General features: G+C 37.5%; 5 protein-coding genes across 7 annotated transcripts; 3 read left to right on the top strand and 2 right to left on the bottom strand.

Annotated features, from left to right (window-relative positions):
• The first annotated feature begins 1,641 nt into the window (after positions 1 to 1,641).
• On the top strand, positions 1,642 to 3,165 carry LOC147280979 (E3 ubiquitin-protein ligase ATL6-like). The gene has a single exon (XM_086247163.1). It carries the CDS (start codon positions 1,785 to 1,787, stop codon positions 2,931 to 2,933), a length of 1,149 nt encoding a protein of 382 aa, XP_086103289.1. The 5' UTR covers positions 1,642 to 1,784; the 3' UTR covers positions 2,934 to 3,165.
• Positions 3,166 to 5,600: 2,435 nt separating this feature from the next.
• ERCC1 (nucleotide repair protein) lies at positions 5,601 to 8,678 on the top strand. The gene is made up of 9 exons (XM_086248054.1): positions 5,601 to 5,890; positions 6,173 to 6,281; positions 6,451 to 6,554; positions 6,830 to 6,929; positions 7,035 to 7,111; positions 7,380 to 7,479; positions 7,636 to 7,707; positions 7,800 to 7,868; positions 8,072 to 8,678. The coding sequence occupies exons 1-9, from the start codon at positions 5,604 to 5,606 to the stop codon at positions 8,381 to 8,383; spliced, it is 1,230 nt and encodes a 409-aa protein (XP_086104180.1). The 5' UTR covers positions 5,601 to 5,603; the 3' UTR covers positions 8,384 to 8,678.
• Positions 8,679 to 9,244: 566 nt separating this feature from the next.
• LOC147280981 (putative serine/threonine-protein kinase PBL7) lies at positions 9,245 to 12,515 on the bottom strand. The gene is made up of 6 exons (XM_086247024.1): positions 12,048 to 12,515; positions 11,620 to 11,894; positions 10,882 to 11,264; positions 10,379 to 10,511; positions 10,099 to 10,188; positions 9,245 to 9,981 (listed from the first exon to the last, which is right to left on the bottom strand). The coding sequence occupies exons 1-6, from the start codon at positions 12,358 to 12,360 to the stop codon at positions 9,829 to 9,831; spliced, it is 1,347 nt and encodes a 448-aa protein (XP_086103150.1). The 5' UTR covers positions 12,361 to 12,515; the 3' UTR covers positions 9,245 to 9,828.
• A 649-nt stretch (positions 12,516 to 13,164) lies between these two features.
• On the bottom strand, positions 13,165 to 15,675 carry LOC147280982 (glycosyltransferase family protein 28). 3 transcript variants are annotated; one of them, XM_086248552.1, is made up of 4 exons: positions 15,533 to 15,675; positions 14,936 to 15,157; positions 14,308 to 14,407; positions 13,165 to 14,168 (listed from the first exon to the last, which is right to left on the bottom strand). In XM_086248552.1, the coding sequence occupies exons 2-4, from the start codon at positions 15,113 to 15,115 to the stop codon at positions 13,912 to 13,914; spliced, it is 537 nt and encodes a 178-aa protein (XP_086104678.1). In that variant the 5' UTR covers positions 15,116 to 15,157; positions 15,533 to 15,675; the 3' UTR covers positions 13,165 to 13,911. The 3 variants fall into 3 exon arrangements, with proteins under 3 accessions (XP_086104678.1, XP_086104680.1, XP_086104679.1); XM_086248554.1 differs by having other exon boundaries at positions 14,936 to 15,167; XM_086248553.1 differs by having other exon boundaries at positions 14,936 to 15,185.
• Positions 15,676 to 19,160: 3,485 nt separating this feature from the next.
• On the top strand, positions 19,161 to 20,378 carry LOC147280983 (uncharacterized). Its single transcript, XM_086246455.1, has one exon. The coding sequence runs from the start codon at positions 19,161 to 19,163 to the stop codon at positions 20,376 to 20,378; it is 1,218 nt and encodes a 405-aa protein (XP_086102581.1).
• The last annotated feature ends 149 nt before the right edge of the window (positions 20,379 to 20,527 follow it).

Here is a 20,527-nt window from a genome sequence, read left to right on the forward strand (position 1 = left end):
TAGGAATTTTTATTAAAAAAAGAAATAAGTTCATGATCAACAATATTTTTGTACTGATAATGTGACAAAAGAAAGTCGAGCGTCTAACTATTTCTCTTTTGGTTACTTAAAATGTGTATGGAATAATAAGCTTGATGTTGCATTAAAACTAAAACAAACCAGCAACTTGGACATTAATCAAATTTAATTAAGAAGGATTATAGCCAGCTATCTCATGGCCAAAAAAAAAAAAAAAAGCCAGCTATATATCCTAGTTTATATGAAATTTGAGCAAGTTTGGACTAGATGTGTACGTGGGTTATCATCAGCCACAAAGGATGATAGTTGCCTTTGCATTATTATTAATTTGTTAGAATTCCATGCCTACAAATCTACAATCAGTACTAATTCCTCACACTATTAGACCAAGCACTAATTAAAGTTTAAACTCATAGAAATATGACACGTAGGGAGTTTCTTGAGTGGGACCAAGCTAACCTACCAAAGGCCCTTGGTAATGTAGTCCTTTGTATTAAAATTGGGCCTCAAAGTCAAACCCCAGCCCACACTACACTTCCCTTACCTCCACGGCGCCACACCACTTCGTTAGTGGTCACTCCGCCACTTAATTCTTGCAAGCAAATTAAAGAACCAGATTCTTCTAGAAGCTTATCTGCTACTTCTCACGTTCCACCTCTTCTCTACATCACTCTCTCACAGCCGTCTGATTCGACTTATCGATGGTACTCCGATGTTGACCCGTCAATAATTTTTTGTATTAATATGCTTTCGAGTTTCGGCTGCTGAGGAATGAAGTTAGTTCAACTCTTTGTGAAACATTGACCCTTTTCATTCAGTCAAACCTCTCTACCTACTAGTATTTATTTGCTACACTATAAAACACATACTGACATACATAAAACATTACACATACCGTTTCTCTTTTCATTTTTTATTGTGAGTGGTTAATAAAATTTTTTAACCCATCCTCAAATATTTTTTTAATCTGTATTTTTTCAAGGTGAATGAATGAGCTTTTACTAGCCAAGGTCTAGTCTGTTCAATAAAAAATAGAAACAGAAGCTACGGGGAAAAGAACATTTTGAATAAATAAAAAAATGGAAGTCCTAGTCAATAAAGGCAAAAATAGAGGACAATCATATAAAACAATGTAATTAATATAACAGATTTGTTTTTGTTAGGGTAATCAAATTAAGATGATCAAAAATAGAACCTAACTATTATTTAAAAAAATTTAAAACAACCATATGTGTAACACTACAAATATTGTAATTAAGAGCATCAAAAACTTCGGGTTTGATTTATTCCTATTTTTACCATTTGAACTGGGAATTTGGGAAATATTCAAAATTGTCCGAAACTCCGAATCAATTTAAGTAATGAAAGCAAAGAGTTGGCGAGTGAATTTTTGCATTTTCATGCCATTTTTCCGGAAGGCAGTGCGTGAGAGCCGACGTGGCACGCCATCCATGACCAGCCGCGGACGTCACCCTCACCCTCACCCTTTGAACATCCACGAAGGAAATGCCAGAGAAAGTCCATTTGGGTTGTGTGTGGGTCCCACCCCCAACAACACACCATACAGTCCTTCTCTTCAACTCTTGATCCACACGACACCTTCTCAGACACACACACACACACTCTCTCTCTCTCTCATTTATAAACTCTCTGACACCCTCTGATCTCTCCTTCTAAACCAACACATCCGTGCCCTCCCCGGCGCACAATAGCATCCACCAGTCCACCACCACCAAAAACTCACTTCTTCACTTTAAATTACAACCATGACGATCTTAACCTGCGCAGTGAAACATGGGACCGCCACTCTCTTCTTTCTGCTACTCCTCTCCCCACAAATTCTCCTACCTGTCGGAGCTCAGCCCAGTACCGACCCGCAAAACGACCCGTATCGGTACGCGAAGTTCAGCCCGTCCATGGCGGTCATCATCGCGGTCCTGATCGCCGCGCTCTTCCTGATGGGCTTCTTCTCCATCTACATCCGCCACTGCTCCGACGCCCAGAACGGCGCCAGCGTCCGCCCCGGCGGGACCCACACCGGGCGCTCCCGCCGCGGCGCTCGTGGCCTCGACCCTGCCGTCATCGAGACTTTTCCCACCCTGGAGTACTCCGTCGTCCGAGGGCTCAAAATTGGGAAAGGCGCGCTAGAATGCGCCGTCTGCTTAAACGAGTTCGAGGACGACGAAACGCTGCGTTTGATCCCCAAATGCGACCACGTTTTCCACCCCGAGTGCATTGACGCGTGGCTGGCTTCTCACACCACGTGTCCGGTCTGCCGATCCAACCTCGTGCCTCAACCCGGTGACGCGGCCCCCCAACTCACTGAGTTCACACTGGAACAAGCCGACGACGTCGAAGCCCAAAATGACGCCGCATGCGATTCAGTACACGTGGTTGAACAGCAGCAGGAAGTGGTTGAACAACCGGAGCTACTGAACTTAAACCAAACGCTGAATAGGAACCGTACACGTGGATCGAGATCGAGCAGGATACGCAGGCTATTCCCGCGGTCCCACTCGACCGGGCACTCTCTGATCCACCCGGGTGAGGACACGGAGCGGTTCACTTTGAGGCTACCGGTCGAGGTGAGAAAACAGATAATGAACCGGGAACTGAACCGGTCCACCAGCATGGTGGTTTTGCCTAGGGAAGGGAGTTCGAGACGAGGGCCCCAAACCGGCGGCGAGAGTGGTAGTGGTAGTTATAGAGTGAAGAACTATAGGCGGCTGGAGAAGTTGGACCGGCAATTTAAGTCGGACCGGTGGGTGTTCTCGATGGCGCCGCCATTCCTTGCGAGGATGTCGTCCCTTAGGTCGCCGAAGGTGGCGGCTAATGAGGGTGAAGGAACTTCGGCTCAACCGGTTGAGCCGGTGTTGTCAAGGTCAAGGAGTGGCTCGGTTCGGCCTCCGGTTTAATGAATTTTGAGTTCTATATTATGATTTTTTTTTTTTTTCGTGTTTAGGTCAATTTATTTAATGTCTATAAATTTTTTTAATCTTATTATTATTTTTACTTTATGAAATTTAATTTTAAAAGATTGAGAATATGTAGTATGAATGTATGATAATCCTCACATACATAGTCAATGGAACAAGCTGTTTTTCTTAGACATATAATTATATATGTTATTTCAATGAGGTCTATGAACTTTCAAATATTTCAAATATACACCTGATTTATTATGTAAATTGAAAAATGAAATTTCGTCCATCAATTTATTGAGAGATCAGTTAAATGTCAGCTTGGCTTTTGCTAACGAAGATTAATTGGCGAAGTGGCACCAACTCAGCATACATTTCCTGCCAAATGAGCAACACATGGCCACTTGACACGAGCCCACACACCCATTACCTCCTTCCCGCTCGTCGAACGCTCTCCTGACCATTTAGTCTCAAAAAAATATCACGATTTCCACCAAATTCGAATATTCTCACTTGTGTTCAACGAGTGAGAAAGATATGATGAGTTTGTGGACCCGTGTCAGGGGTTAGGTGGACCTGTGTCGCTCATTTGGCGGGAAATGAGCGACACGGATCCACCTAACCCCTGACATAGGCCCACAAACTCTCACTTTCTCTATTATTATTAAATTGTGGGCCCGTGTCGCTCATTCGGCAGGAAATGTTTGCTGAGATAGCGCCACGTCGTCAAGTAATCCCGGTCAGTAAAAGCTAAGCTGTCATTTAACTGATCTCTCAACGAATCAATGGATAAAAATTCATTTTTCAATTTAGATAATAGATCGGGTGTATATTTGAAATATTTTAAAGTTCATATACCCCGTTGAAATAGCTTATATAGTTATGTGTCTAAATTGAATTTATGTCTTTTTCTTAATATATATATTTTTTTGGTGAGTTCATGTGTAATGTGTAATGCAGAGATTGACTATCTTTTCACATAGGGGGAGAATTCTACTTTGAGACAATATTGTAAAGAAGAATGCTACTAAAGTAATAATTAGTTGGTAAAAAATGATTATTAGTTGGGCATAATTTGCACGAAAAATGAACAATTATTGATTTTTATGAATTTTATGATAGAACTTGACTTAATCAATGGCTCACAATGGCTGAGAAATGGATGAAGAAGGACTATAGTTAGCATAGAGTTAAGAGTGAGGTCAATTATTTGAATTAAGAAGATGTTCTAGATGACTAGATCCCAACCGGCTAGGAAGGAAACATACAAAAGAAGACTAACCAAGAGATGACCAAGTCTTGGGATTGAATTGAATTGAATTAAATTGTTCATATAATGAACTGGCCATGAGTTAGACCAGACAATGCAATTTAATTTGACAAAACGTTGGCTGCTCCAGCGAAAAGCAGTAGGCCCTTTGTTGTTTGTACTCTCCAATGGTTTCCCTCATGTGTTGTTCAACTTGTCAACATGACAAATATATTGCACTAGGGGAATATAAAACAAGAAACAAGTTGTTGCAGGATCTGATTATTAAACATAGAGTTTGGGATGCTCCCCTTATAATAATTGATAAATGGAATTGTTTTTTTTTTGGGCCTTAATTGTTTTTGTTATATGGGCTTATTGGTGTTAATTGTTTGACAATACATGGAAGCAACCCGTTTGCTTAGGCATTCATCATTGCCTCATAAAGAAAAAATATATATATATATGCACATGTTGAAGTTATGTTCTGGTAAAAATGTGCAATTATTGAGTGGTTATAGTCTTATAGAATGATGTATGTATAAGAACCAATATTGGATTGGTCCAATTATTTCCCTTTGACCTACTTGCACATAATAATGTATTGGCAAACCAAAATATATCTACCAGTCCAATTCCATATACATCTATAAAATGTTTTAGAATCTAATCCATTCCCACTCCCTATATTCTATAATCATTTATATCTGTCACTTATGGAACCAATAGTCTAATATTGTTCCACCTTTTCCATCCTAGCTAGGAATATTAAACTTTTTTTTAGCGTCAAAGCCTTTGAAACCCAACTGCTTATATATATTCTTTAGAAGTTACTCATCACCTTCCATTTCTGGTATCATTCCAACCTTCCACTTGCACACAAAGCTTTGAATATAAATTAATCTTAGATTCTTTCTTTGACTCCAAAGGGCCATCAAATAGCACTTGAATATGAAGAGTTCTTGACCCCTTTTTCAAATTCTTCACAAACTATCATCCAATAATTTTATGGTGAATGACTAAAATCCCCCCTCCCCCCTCCCCTCTTAATTCATACCTTTCTTTGCCATCTACTTCTCTAAATTGTGAATGCTCAAAACTTAAAAGTGTATAATGAACCAACGAACTATTAGTCTAATAATAGTTTTCTCCATAATATTGAAGAAAATTTAAGTTCGAATTTCCCTTCTCCGACAAAAGAAAGAAAAAAAAAAAACCTACAACGGGCCAGATAATGATAAATAGGCCCGATTAGAAATAGCTGCTGTCTTCACATAGCACCTTACTAATAAATGGGCCTTAGTATTCAAAATTCTCAACACAATTGGCTCCAAATCATCACCTAAAGCCCAGGCCTAAAACCAAGTTAACCAACTCCCCCCTCACAAATCCATGCCTTACATCTTCAACGAACTATGAACCCAGCATCAGAGAGAGAGAGAGACATGGAAGAGGAAGACAGAGAGCAAAATACAGGGTCAGACCCAAAGAGAAACAACAAGAAGACAGTGATAAAAATACCATCTTTTCAAGAAGTCATTCAGAGCTCACAGTCAAAATCAACCCCACCTTCTCTGTTCGCTCCCTCAGAAACCTTTTCTCAAGCTTTTGCCTTCGTCAAATCCTCTGAGTTCTACTCGCCCCCTCCTCCCTCTACTACCCCCGCACAACCCCCACAGGTCTCAGAGACCACTAATTTAAGGTACCCTTTTGCCAATTTCAATCCAAACCTTTATGGGTGTGTGTACATTTTTTTAATTGATACATTTATTTTGGGTTAAGGCAGTTTCTGCTTAAGAAAATGTTGGCTGTTTGTTTTGGTGGAAAATAGTTTATGGGGAAATAATGTTGGAAAGCAAGTTAAGAGGGATGTCATTTTCGTTGTATAAGAACTAAGAAAGCACTGAGCTTTCTAACATAAGCTAATGGAACTCTCTGGGTATCTGAAACTGAGATGCTTTGTGGTCTTTGTTTATTGCTGTAGGCAAATTGGCCAATCTGATGTTCCATCTTCATCATCTGCTCCTACAAATGCTGTTGCATCATCATCGTCTGCGCAGCGTCGCAATGCCATTCTTGTGAGCCACAGACAGGTGTAGTATTTTTATTTAGGGTGCATTTTGATGTCAAATCAAAATTGAATGGAAAGGTTGCTTTATAAGCTCGTGAGCTGGAGAAGTTTAAATATATGCGGTGTGTAGCAACTATAATTTGCATTTCTGCTACTTTAAACTGAGTGTAAAATGTAATTTCTCCATGCAGAAGGGAAACCCCTTGCTCAAACATATTAGAAATGTGAGGTGGGAGTTTGCAGATATTGTCTGTGACTACTTACTTGGGCAAAGCTCATGTGCTCTTTATCTAAGGTTCGAAAGGTTGCACTTTCTGTATACTATTCTATATACATGTGGTAAATCTGATACAACTGTTATTGTGAACCAACCTTGTAAATGACTAACAGTGACGCAGGCAAGACTTCATTGTTTTCTTAATTTTCATGCTTTAAAGTGTTATTTAACTCTAGAGTTGATGATGCCAACCCCATGCTAATTTTAATACGTTGAAATAAATAAATTGAATTGCATGTATGCATAATTATCTTATATATATGAACATATATTGAGTTGACGAATTGTTGCAGTCTTCGGTATCATCTGCTGCATCCAGACTACCTATATTTCCGTGTAAGAGAATTGCAAAAGAACTTCAAGCTTCGTGTTGTTCTTTGTCATGTTGATGTGGTAAGCCATTGTGCCAATCAGTTGTCTTTCATACCTTTAGTAGTAACATTTTGTTTTCTTTTTGGGTATTTGTATAGCGAATTTGCTTGCTGTCATTGGTTTCAGGAGGATGTGATTAAGCCTTTACTTGAAGTTACTAAAACTGCCCTGCTTCATGAATGCACCCTACTATGTGGTTGGAGGTACAAATATTTGTTTTACACTGCAAACTGAGTATATAAACTAGACAACATTTTTGTGCTTATAATATTAGAAAATTATGGTTGCTATTTTTTATTTTTTATTTTGCAAATTATTCCAGAATTAACATGATTAACTCTTTTAACAAAGTTTGAATATTATCACAAGTGTGTCTCCATTTGTAAAGGTGTTATAGTCATTTGCTATTTCACAGTAACTTGGTTTTTATTGGTTTCTTTGGCCTGATTTCCGTCGAATATGTTTTTATAGCTTAGAGGAATGTGGTCGCTACTTGGAGACAATAAAAGTCTACGAAAACAAGCCTGCTGACATTATTCAAGGCCAAATGGATACAGACTATTTATCACGGGTATCGATACAATTGAGGTCAACTAATCAATCACGTTCTTCATTAAGGCCAAATTAGAGTCTTACTAATTTTTTTTCTTAATGTATCTAGAGTGGATTGTATGAGTTTATAACACTATGAATTGATTGAACTGAAACTTGTTTGTTTTATATATAGCTAAATCATGCTCTAACAACAGTTCGACATGTTAACAAGACTGATGTAGTCACCCTTGGTACTACATTTGGGGTATGCCTTCTGTTTTTCACTGAGAATTTGTATTGGCAGAGAACTTGCTTTTTAGTAATGTTGATATAGAGCTAATTGTCATGTTATTGTAGTCTCTTTCTCATATCATGGATGTTTCGATGGAAGACCTGGCTCGTTGCCCTGGCATAGGAGAGCGTAAGGTATCTTCCTGCTGTTCAAATTTTTGTTTTTCCCTTTTTCTTTAATGTTTGGACTAGCATTCAAAGTGAGACAAAACAAATATTGCCTTCTTGTTCTTAGTTCTGGTTGCATGCACATTACGTGATATTGCAGTAAATTGTGTTTTATGCCTATGTCTTTTTTAAGGAATTTAATTGTCTTCTCAACATACCGCGTTCATCAGGTAAAACGTTTGTATGATACATTTCATGAACCATTTAAGCGTGTGGCTGCCAGCCGCCCTGCTGTTCCAGAAACCTCTGTTCCGAACAATGCTGAACCTGGTTCAGTGGTTGAAGATAAAGAAGAAGAGGAAACAGAAGATGAAAGAAAAAACAGGAAGAAAGAACCAGAATTGAATGTTAAGTCAGCCCTATCTGCTGCTTTTGCCAAATATGCTGATAAAGTTAATAGTAAAAAGAGCAAGTCAACAGCGGTAAAGAAAGGAGAAACAAGTGCTTCCATGGAAGCTGAAACTGAAAACATAAATTCATAATGAAGATGGTTCAAATTGATTTATATCTTTGAGTCTGTGAGTGCTCTTTGAGCTTTCCATATAAGATGGAAGTGATGAATAACTTGTTGAATTCTATGCCGTTGGAAAGAAAATGGATAGCTTCAGATGTACTGGTGCATTAACGAGTTTAGTTGCTCTAGCTCCATTTTAAGTGGTTTGAGTTAAGGAAATGTTTAGATTTTGTGCACCTGGTGACTCTGTAAAGGATCCTCCTTAATTATCAATTCAAGACGTCATGTCATTAGTTATCATTACTTCCAAGAAGACGGTTAAAAATATCCATGCAATACAAGAAGAAATAAAGAAATACAGTCAACGTACTCTCACATCTTAAAACATGTTCTAGGAGATCTTTAGAATTCGTCTCTTTCAATCCTTTACTTTTAACTGTGTATCTCCAGTCTGCTCGACATGATACGTACCCTCTTCAAATATCCACTGCACCAAGTCCTTTTGTCTCTTCCTAGTGAACCTTCCGTGTTCTAAGATTCTCACTTTGTTGGAAACAGAAGGACAATGAATTACAAGGTATTCTATTTGTCATTTTGTCTCGAGCCATATTCCCAGATCGTGGCATACATGTCCTACCTAGTATGCCATGAAAATTGCTCGACTTACCTTATATTCAATCTGGACCAGCTTGTTCTTTTTTCATTTGCTTCAGACTAAAATGGTACCTGTAACTTGGTTAGTCGTATTTCCAACGCCTTTTCAGACGTTCATGGAAAGCATTCAAATTTGATTCCACAAAACTTGAAACCAATCCCATTATTTTCACAGCATTGGAGCATGAATTTGTATATATGGTCATTTATAAGATTTTCTTGTTCTTTAGACAGATTAATTTATAAATGGTAGCCAAATTATTACAGCCAGTTTATCATACAAACAATTGTATGGCTATGACAATAAAGGAGGAAAATTTCAACATCTAGAAACAGTACCTAAGGAAGAAAAGTTACAGACTTACATCACCTTTATCAATTATTAATTTACAATAGAAAAATGATGTTCACAGAATCACAATGGTTGCATACAGGAGGGTAATCACAGCTAATAAACCAAGCCCAAGTCCCCTAGCTGCCTTTTAAGTTAATCAAATTATCCATGCTAGCCTTCAAGCATGCATGTTCTTGTGGTTGCAAGAGCTTTGCATTTACTCTGACAATCAAAAGCAATGGCTGTTTCTTGGTGTTTTCCCATATGGTAATCAGCTTCAGAACTATGACCTTGGTGTGAACTACATGAAACATTTTTCCTTTATGAGTCAACTGTACTGAAACTCAATTTATTATTGACTATGGTTTGTCACTTTTCACCATAAAAGTTTCACATGTTTTCAGTGAGTTCTCGTGAGAACAACTGCCAAAGTCTGATCTGAGATCTGAATGGTTTACTTCATGTTGCAGTTTCCACATAGCCCCCTAACACCTTGGACTTGCTATTTGATTCTGAAATCTAGAGGAACCAACAGAAGAGGAGTTCTTAACCAGAGGAATTAGAGAGGGCACAACATCAGTCATTAGAGGCCGATATTCAGCTTCTGGCTGCACACACATTGCTGCAATAGCTGCTACCTATAAAAAACAATATTATGGCAAGAAAAATCTGAGTTGGTTGAAACTTTAGCATCAATAATTTTCTGATGGTGATGCTTTTAGTGATTATTAATTACAGGAAGCCAATATGCTGACCTGAATTAGATCCCTGTTTGAGTATTGCCCTTTTAGAGCTGGATCAACCATTTCCAATACATTTTCTCTGTTAGTTAACCTTGGAAGAGCCTGATAAACCATAGGACAAAAATTTTAGTAGTTTTTAATTTACACTTTACATACATGCATAAACTGTAGACATACATGCATAGAAATAACTAACTCATGCAGTTTTTGAAGTGTTCATCGAGGATGTTAATGCTGCCTCTCTATCATACTATTAAATAGAAGCTTGCAAGGTTGATTGGTTCCTACTAACCCATGAGACAAGGACATGCTCTCCAGGAGGCCGCTTGGTATCTACTGGTAGACGCCCTGTTAACAGCTCTAAAAGAACCACACCGTAGCTGTATACATCTGATTTTGTAGTAAGCTTTCCTGTTGAGGCATACCTACATCACCAGAACTCAATTAAATATAAAAGATCACAGTTAAGAAACTAACACACACAATGCTAGCTGTTCTTGTACTTCCATATTTGAAATCATGGGTCTAATTCTGTATGCAGATTCTATGGACCATGCAAAAGGCCAAAGCTGGAATGTCTAAAATGGTGTTCAGGTAGCCATTTGCATTTTTGTTTTTAATATTTTTTTGATTTATCCAAGTAGAACCTGATGATGATAAAAGATGACAGCTAGCATAACAGTGATCTAAGCATATACACCCATGTGCATGCTTCTACTGCAGTACATATATATCTGTTGGTATGTTGATGAAAAATGAAAGGGAGGTCCATTACAGATGATGTTAAGCACTCACTCTGGTGCCAGATATCCTGTGGTCCCCAGCACACGCGTCGAAATCTGACCGTTGATCTTGTCAGAACCCATCTTGGCCAATCCAAAATCAGACACCTTGGCACGAAAGTTTTGATCTAATAGAACATTGGTGCACTTGAAGTCACGGTGTATAACAGAGGGGATGGCATGCTCATGGAGGAACTCAAGGGCCTTGGCACAATCAAGGGCTATCCTCAATCGGGTTCCCCATTCCAATGGCTGACGATTGTTTGTAGAATGGAGATGGTGTTGCAGAGTACCATTGGGCATATATTCAAATACAAGGAGCCTATGGTGTTGGTCAGCACAGTAGCCAAGTAGCTCCACCAAGTACGGAGAGTGCAATCGGCTTAGTAGATCCACCTACAATAGGGGGAAGAAAAAAGGCATTTGTTATTCTCATTTTTGTCTCACACTCATGTGCAGAACTGAATAAAGTCGGCTAAAAATGATATTGTATCCCCAAATTTAGGGTCTAAATTTGTTAATTGGACATAAACACACATTTTAAAGAAAAACTCATTTGTCAAAACATTTGAAGGCAGCATATTAATGTGTGCGTGTGAGATAGGGTACTTAAGTCAACCCTCAAGATTTGCTTTCTCAAGTGTGGTTAGATAACACACTAGGACCAGAGGCATAAGCATCTTTTTGAAAGATGCACAAGACTACAAGAGAGAGAGAGAGAGGACAAAAGGTTATAAATGAAGTCACTCACCTCAACCCTGAAAGCACGCTCTCCTTGCCTGCCTTCCCTATGCAGCATCTTAATAGCTGCCACAGCCCCATCACGGAGGACCCCCCTATAAACCACTCCAAACCCACTATGCCCTATCACATTTGCTTCACTAAATTGATCAGTGGCCACCTCAAGTTCCTTGTATGACAACACTTGAACTCCTCCTCCGCCGTATCTACTTGGTGCTGTGACTGCCACTGCTGTCCTGAATGACCTTCCTGAATTCCCACCTTGGAGGCACCCACCCTTCACATCTGACACATTTTATCAAACACATAGACCAACATCAGGTCATGGCATATAATCAAAATGGCATCTTTTTAATAACAAAACAGGACCCATTTATGTTTTCTATGCATGATGGATATGGAAAATGGAAATTATAAAAGATGAGTTTGGTTAATTACCTGGGCTAGAATTGAAGGCCATTGTGGTTTGAGCAATGAACCTGCTCTTCTCTTTGTAAATGTTGCCATATTTTTTGGTGGACTTGCGCCTTCGAAGCATTAATATGATGAAGAATATGGCAAGAAGGACCACAACTGAGGTGGTGGATATAATGATAATGAGGATGGATTTTGAAGGAAAGTTTCCATGGTGGTGGTGGTGGTGGTGACTAAAGGGTTGAGAATGTGAAAGGTGGTGTTTATGAATATCAGTTTGGTTTTTTGCAGCAAGCCCAAGTGGCCCTGCAGATGCAACGGTGGTGTTAAATTCCATGGGCACAAAGAGCAATGCAAAAGAGAAGAAATGGCAGTGAGAGAGAGAGAGAGAGAGTTTGGTAATGGTGAGGTGTAAGCTTGTATGGTACTATGGTATGGTATTGGGGGGTTGAGTTTCCTTGTAGCTAGGAATAGGGTGTCATCTCTCTCTCTCTCTCTCTCTCTCTCTCTCTAAACTTGGTCATTTGTCTTCACATGATTCCTCTCTCCCTCTCTCTCTCTCTTCCTCGTGAATACCAAATGGTTTATTGCACTTCATTCGTCCCTTCTTTTGAATTTTCTAAGGAATTGTCTTTGTCTTTGTATCAGAAAGTCTTGGAAGCTTTTGCATCACTTCTCATTCATTCTCCATTCAAATAATTATTTGCCAATTATAGCGATCATATTTTTATTATCTATCTTTTGTATTGTTTATCTTTGTATGACTTTCTGACATATGGATAATGACTTTTTTTACCAGTTGGGAGGTGGACTAGGCAAAGCAAATGTGCCAAGTATAATTGCCACCAACACAATATACAATCATATTTGCAGCAGCTTCAACCCAGAGAATAAGAAGAAAGAGAGTAATGCCCACATATTTGCATCCCTCCACCTCCACTTTCTTCCAAATTTCCAATTAGGTTCCTTAGGGTAAACTAATAAGGAACTGTTTTGCACAACACTGACAATCCATAATACACTAGACAATCAACAATAATCACACTGGTAATAAGTAATATAACATAATGAAGGTAACATAATCCTTCATTAACCATCATAAAAAAAGAAATTAATAGCAGACAAAATGGAATCCCTGTGATGTATATACTTTTCTTTTACCCTTATTACAAGTTACAACAATTGAGAGCGACACTGAATTAGACCCAACCCCCTAAACCGTACAGCATCACTATCTCCATAGGTTGGGACTTGTCTCTGTCCCTGTGTGTCTCTTGCAGTACTCAAGTCCTTGGTGCAAGAGAGAGAAATAAAACCACTACTGTGAGTAACATGTGGTCGTTACATTTTTGGTACAAATTAGCTGGTACATAACATGGGTATGTAATAAAGTTTTGTAGGGCCATGTCCAAACTGATAACACTATGCATTACAACTAATTCATGTTAAAAACTCTCTTTCAAGCATGCAAATGAAACTGTCTTCCCAATCTGATATCAATAGGAATTGAGATCCTGGCCAACCTAATCATATATAATCTTCATTTGCTTCAATCGTGCATGCTGTTTCAAACTTTCATTATACCACCTATCTAGGACATTTTGAATTTTGGATTAATAAAATCTAGGTCTGCAATTACCATCTGCAACCAGGCCAAACTTTGACATGAACCAACATCTACCAGTTCCTGCTCCACTGCCTCCACTCCTAAGAAGCTGCCAAATTTCTTAATACAATATGATATGTGCAAAAACTTGATCAATTCAATGCCATCAGACATCCATGCACGAGAGAATTCTTATGCTTCATTAAAACATGCATCTCGATTATATGTAAAAGCGTATCTCATTGATACATTCAATCAAAGTAATAAAATTTTACACTACGATCAATCATCTGAAAAACCAAGAAACCTATTGATAAGCTTGGCAACTGGTGTAGCATCACCTGGATGGTATGGAATGAGGGAATCCAAATTCATATCTGCTATAATATGATGAAGTGTCTGTGGGTGAGCACAGTATAAATGCTTCCTGTCTGCTAGTTCTTCTGCCAACTCACTTTGATGGTTGTCCATCAAATCTTCATTCACCACAACAATTAAAGGCTTACCAAGCCTCAATGTCTCAAATATGCTCCCTGACCCTGCACCACAGAAAACAAATATTCACATACAACATCAAGGCCAATGAATACCCCAAAAAACAATTGTTACAGTAATATCCATGAATAGCCGGATGGTAATAAAAAGCAGAAAGACAAGAAGACACCATAGAAATTATACCTGCATGACTGATCACAAGAGATGCTGCTCTCAGATGGTCTGCAATGCTTGATGAAAAAGTGAAGTAGTCTACAGCAATGGACTCATCCCCTCCTTCAAGCTGCATCATAAAAAATATTCAGGGTTGAGAGAAAATAATATGGAAAAAAGCATTTCAAAGCCTTTTCCCTTAAAAAGAAAAGGGTAGACAAAGTCTGCCTAAGATGAGAGAGTATACAAGTCATTTAACTTAACATTGATCATTATTTCTCCATTTCATTACAACATTAGCAATATTTGCCTTAAGCAACCAGCCTAATTTCAAGATAGTGACCAGCCCTACCAACAAATTCTACATAAAGAATACAAAGAATCTCCCTAAAATTTTTGATATTTTTCAAGATTAATTTCTTCTTCTCTTTGGATGAATTCTGAATTCGTTGGGGGCACAGGCAAACTAAGTTCTTTCTGTTTTAACCTCTCTCCTCATAGAAATTGAATACCACCACCCCAGAAAACTGGATGATGTATTCTTTAAACATCCACTTTTCATCCCATATAGTTGGTTACTTTCAAGTAGATTGTGAACAACATCAACTAATCACATAATTCACGAAGAAATCACTAGGACCCGAAAGTTCAAGATTACCTTGGTGGGAGTATAGGATCCACGGCCCATTTGAATGAGAATCTGGGTATACCCTCTTCTTAACAACTCTTTCTTAACCTCCTGAGTATCCACCGCTCTAACCAGAGCATCAAAGCAAGTAGTTCCAACAGTTACAAAAACTGTCTTCTTAGACTTCACAGGAACCTCAGTATCTTCCATCTACAATCACGGGTGTTTCCCCAAAGCACAAACTACTTAACCCTATAGCAATCTCAAGCAACAAGAAACACTGTTAAAAATAAAACAATTAAGGAATTATAAATTATGATAATCAAGTATATTTCAACAGAACCAATGACAGAGAATGAGCACAATGTGAAATGCTACTAAGCTGGATTTTTCTTTTTCTCAGATAAAAATTCTCTTGAAAATATCCTTAAGAAAACCAACCAAATCCGTTCAAAATCAACAGCCAAATCAGATGGGCATTTCAGAAATTGGAGCAACCAAACTAATTAATGACAAAAACAACAAATCACAATGCAAAAGAAAAACTTGAGGACTTGAAAATACCAAACCACACCTAATTTAAATCCTAAATTAGGAAAAAAAAACTAAAAGAGTTCAAGAGAATACCTGGGGTCAGATAGTAAGTGAGGTTGTGACTGTGAAGCACTGAGACTTAGAAGAAGATGATGAACCCAATAAGATGGTGAGTACTCGGAATCGGAGATGGAAGAGGAAGAAGAATTGAAGAAAAGCTAAATGAGGAGTGAAGAGAGAAGAAGAGTCTCCAGACAAAGCAGAAGGCAGAGAAGTGAGGGAGGGAGAGGGTTACGTTCTGGACCTTGGGCCTAGGGGTTTGGGCTGAGTGTTGGGCCTTGAGAGTGGAAGTGGGTTATATTTGGGCCTAAAACAATAAGATCAAGTGAGAGAAAAGAGAGAAGAAAGGGAATGAATCAAAGGAATGAAAGATTATGAATTTATGATAGAATATAGGTAGACAGTAGACTTCCATTAGATCTTTTAGTTTTATAATTTATTGATTAAAATTTTATGACTTTTAAAATTTTAACTAAAGTTTAATAATATTGTAACCATTTCATGTTACATAATATTGTAATAGTTCCATGTTACATAATATTGTAACTATTCCATGTCACATAATATTGGTACATTAATTTTTATTTTTTTTCACACATACCAGGCGCCGAGTACTCGGTGGCTATTTTTGAGTGTTCGACAATACATTTTTACTTATTCTTTAAGTCTTGGTTTGTCGGCTTTAATTATATTAGGTTTTAATTTTAAGATTCCATAATTAAACCTAATATGCAATCTCCACAACCTCATTCTATACCCTAATAAGGTATGAGGTGGACCCGTATCATATACCTCAAAAAAAAAAAAAAAGACATTTATTTGACAAGACAATGGTGAAATGGCTTTATTTAAAAAAAATAAGGACTTTATTTAAGAAAAAAAAGCTATAAGCTTTTTTTTCAAATAAAAATTATTAGAATGACTAAACTCTAATTTTTCCTAAAATAATAATACATTAATACAATCAATTAAGGATAAAATCAAGTGAGAGAAAGAAGGAGAGAATAAAGGGAATCAGTCAAAGGATCATGATAGGATATGATACAATCAATCAAAGGAAAAAATCACGCGAGAGAAAGAAGAGTAGAAAGGAATATCAATCAAAGGATCGTTTATTAAACAAAAAAAAACAAGGAATTTGGCTCTTCCTTCCTTAGTTGGTTTAATTTGAATTGAGATTTAAGAATGGTATTTAACTATTTATTTGCCTCCATGCCACCCTCACTTATACACGACTTGGAAGACTAGTCAATGTTTTTCTTCATGGCAAGTCGTTCTCGGTCTGAGTACAAAAATAAAATAAGTCATTCATGGTCTGATATTCCGACTGATTTCTTAAGTAGGGTTGCTCAAAAGCTCTCATTTGTCGATATTGTTCGTCTCAGTGCGGTATGCAATGCTTGGTGGCAAGCTGTTCTTCATGGGGTCGTTCACTGTCGTCGCCCAAATTTACCATGGATATTTACCTGCCCCAAGGAACCACTTGAAAAAATGGAGCTCTTTGATCCTTGGTCCAATAAAACTTACTTCCTCAAAGAAATCAAAGAACATGAGGTAAGAAAGTTATTTTCTGGCGCAGTGATTCGTTATTCAAAATATAGTTGGTTGCTTTGGGCGAAAGAAATAAAAAGATTTGATGGTTTAAAAAAGTATTTTCGCGCGAAAATAATGTTGAGTATAGTAGTACCATATTTTATTTCTTTTATAACCCTTTTGGAAATAAGATAATCGAACTACCTCCATTAGATTTAGTCGTTGACGAATGTATAGGGGGTGAGCAATATGATGGGGGTGCAGGGGGAGTAACCTTTTCGGCCACTCCAACTTCTCCAGATTGTGTTGTTTTTGTGGTACGTACAATAGATCAGAGCTTTGGAGCCATGACCAAATGCACAATAAGCTCATGCAATCTGAGAGACAAAAGATGGAGGAATCACACAACCTTTTATTTTGATGGACCTCGTCATAATATTGGTGATGTTGCATATGTGGATGGAGTTTTCTATTGTATTTTTGATGTGAAAGGTCATTCATTTAAATTGGGTACTTTCAACGTGGCACTCGAAGATTGGGCCGTGACGGAATTTAGAGGTGCACTACCCTCATCCCAGCATTACTTGTTTGGGTGTGATGGGAAGCTGTTTATGGTAAATTATATTCATAGTTTCTTGTATGAAAATAGAGAAGCAATGTGGCAGATGGGTGAGTTTCTTGGGCCAACAAAAGGTTGGAATAGAATTGGAAGCATGGGAAATCGAACGTTGTTTGTGCAATTTAGGGATAGTGGTTGCACTTGCTCATCGTCGATAGTAACTGCAATGGAGGACCAGGACAAGACTAGTGAATATGAAAACATGATATTTGATCTTCACGGTTTCTACAACTCTTATAAAGTTGATGAAGACGATATGAGTTGGAGATGTCATCAAACTTTTAGATGCCAGGTGGATAACGGCAGGAATGGATTTTATAGTTGGATTGAACCCATGATTAATTAAGGTTATTTTTCCTTTTTATTTTTTGGTGATTTCATGTTATGACATTATGACTTATGACTTATTCCTTTTTTCAAGTAAATAAAATGACCAGTACGTATTTTCTTTAATTTCTCAATATAATCGATATGTTATAATTGATATATTATCATCACAATATTAATAGACTAAAATAAGATTTGGGCTGGTGTATCTATGTGTTGATGAAATCAATATTTTGGAGGAAATCGCTGATCAACACACTTACACACAAATGAATTACAAAAGCAATTAAAATCAATAATTTCTCCGAGTTTGGCATGCCTTACCTCATGATATAAAATATAAACATTGTATTCTAAATGAGTGCTAATATTCCCACCTTTCTTTCTTATTTCTCCACTCACCCTATTTTTTCACCCCCTATTAAAATTTGAAATATATAAAAACACTCTTCACACCCCTCATTATTCCTATAATACTCTTTAATCACCCACCTACTAAACACTATTCTCAACTTTAAAACTATCATCTCACCCACCCATCTTCCTTTTTCATAAACCCTAATATATATCTAGTCTCTCAGCATAACTTAAAATCTTAATGCACATACATCTATAGGTATGATTAATCTACATCATATTTATTTTAGAAATTAAGCAGTGATTTTGGGGATTTAATTTGGAGTTTCGTAATGGATTATAAAATGAGTACGTATATGAGTCTTTTCTTGTATTAGAGAGTTCGTATATGAGTACGTATATGACTCTTTTGAACTTAATTTAAATATTGTTTGAATCCTTAAATACGAAATATCTAAATTCGGACTTTATGAAAGGGAAAATAAAGGGAGAAACTAAATGAGATAATTTGGGAGAGAAATTAGTATACAGTCAATCAAGATATAATGCAATCAATAATTAAGAGAAAATTAAGTGAGAGAAAGAAGGAGAAGAAATAGAATGAATCAAAGGATCATGATGTAACACCCTACATCTAAGGACCCAAATTTGATACGTAATTAAGTACGCCTCCCTCAATGTCAATTTGAACAAAGTCAATATATATGCACGCACATTAATTTGTTCATCATGATCAGACTCCTATTCCTATTTAATTACGTACAATGCCAATACGTACTCATGCAACAAACTGCTAGAAATCAGATTTTAATGAGTTGGACCACCATGGCAAACCTTTCATTGTCTAATCTTGCAGCTGATATCTCAATCAGAATCGCTGAGCGTCTTTCTCTTTATGATCTTGTTCGCCTTGGAGCTGTATGCAAAACTTGGTGGCGAATTGTTCATGATGTGCTTCAACGTCGTCCAAATATGCCATGGCTATTGACCCTTAATTGGGAGTGGAGGGGTACCGTGCGAATTCCAAATTTCATTAAAGTCGAGCTTTCTGATCATTTTTGGTCAAACCAATCTTATACTCTCATCAATAACATCACAAGGCAAGAAAAGGTAAGAGAATTATCGAATTACAACGCCACACTTCATACCTCAAAATATGGGTGGTTGCTTATGTCAAAACAAGTGAAAAAATTTGGTGGTTCAAAAACTACTACTATAATATTCTTCCTTTTATATAATCCTTTTTGTAATAAAATGATCGAAATAGCTCCATTAGATTTGGAACTGCCTAAAGATTATGTATCAAAAGCAGCGTTGTTCACAGCCCCTCCGACTTCTCCTAATTGTCTTGTGTTTGTCCTGTGGGAAAGTCCTAATTATGCAAGAGGAATTTGCACAATAAGCACATGTAATCTTAGTGATGGAAGATGGAGTATTCATACAACTCATATTCCTAGTGACAGTTCCATTTGCAACGCGGCCTATATGGATGATGGAACTTTATATTGTGTTCTTGATAGCACACATGGTATGCTTTTGGGTACCATGAGATTCAGATTGAGTAGTTGTTCATTTTCAACCAACTGGGCCATCATGAACTTGACGACTTCCTTAAGACTAAAAACACTACCATTTTTAGGATGGCTGAGGGGTTGCATGGTTGAGTCTATTTATGGGGAGGTCTTTTTGGCAGTTCATAATGTTCATCCCAAATACAATAGAACTCATAGTGATTACTGGTATATTTTCAAGTTTGATCGATTGCGAAAAGATTGGACTAGGATTCAAAGCTTGGGAAATCAAGTATTATTGTTTGTGCATGGATGCTTTGGAATTGGATCATCAATGGCGGTTCCAGCAACGAATCAATTTGCAAACATGATCCTTGAGATGACAACATGTGGTGGCTACACGTCTTATACTTGCAAAACTGATGAAGGCAAGTGGAGTTATCATAAATCTGATGGGTTTGAAACCATTGCCGGTGACTGCGTTTGGATTCAACCATCGATATCCCTCATCAACTTTGTTCATATATGTTGATCAATAGTATACATTCTTTAAATTTGGGTCCAATCATGCACGTACCCCTCATCATTTAGCTTATTTATTTATGTATTTCTTGATTTGCTTATATATGCTTATATCTATTATAATTAGGATTCGGATTTTCTGCTTATTTTTTCTCTAAT

The sequence above is a fragment of the Dryas octopetala genome, chromosome 6 (genome assembly GCF_963921425.1).
Source record: "Dryas octopetala chromosome 6, drDryOcto1.1, whole genome shotgun sequence".
Taxonomy (NCBI): domain Eukaryota; kingdom Viridiplantae; phylum Streptophyta; class Magnoliopsida; order Rosales; family Rosaceae; genus Dryas; species Dryas octopetala.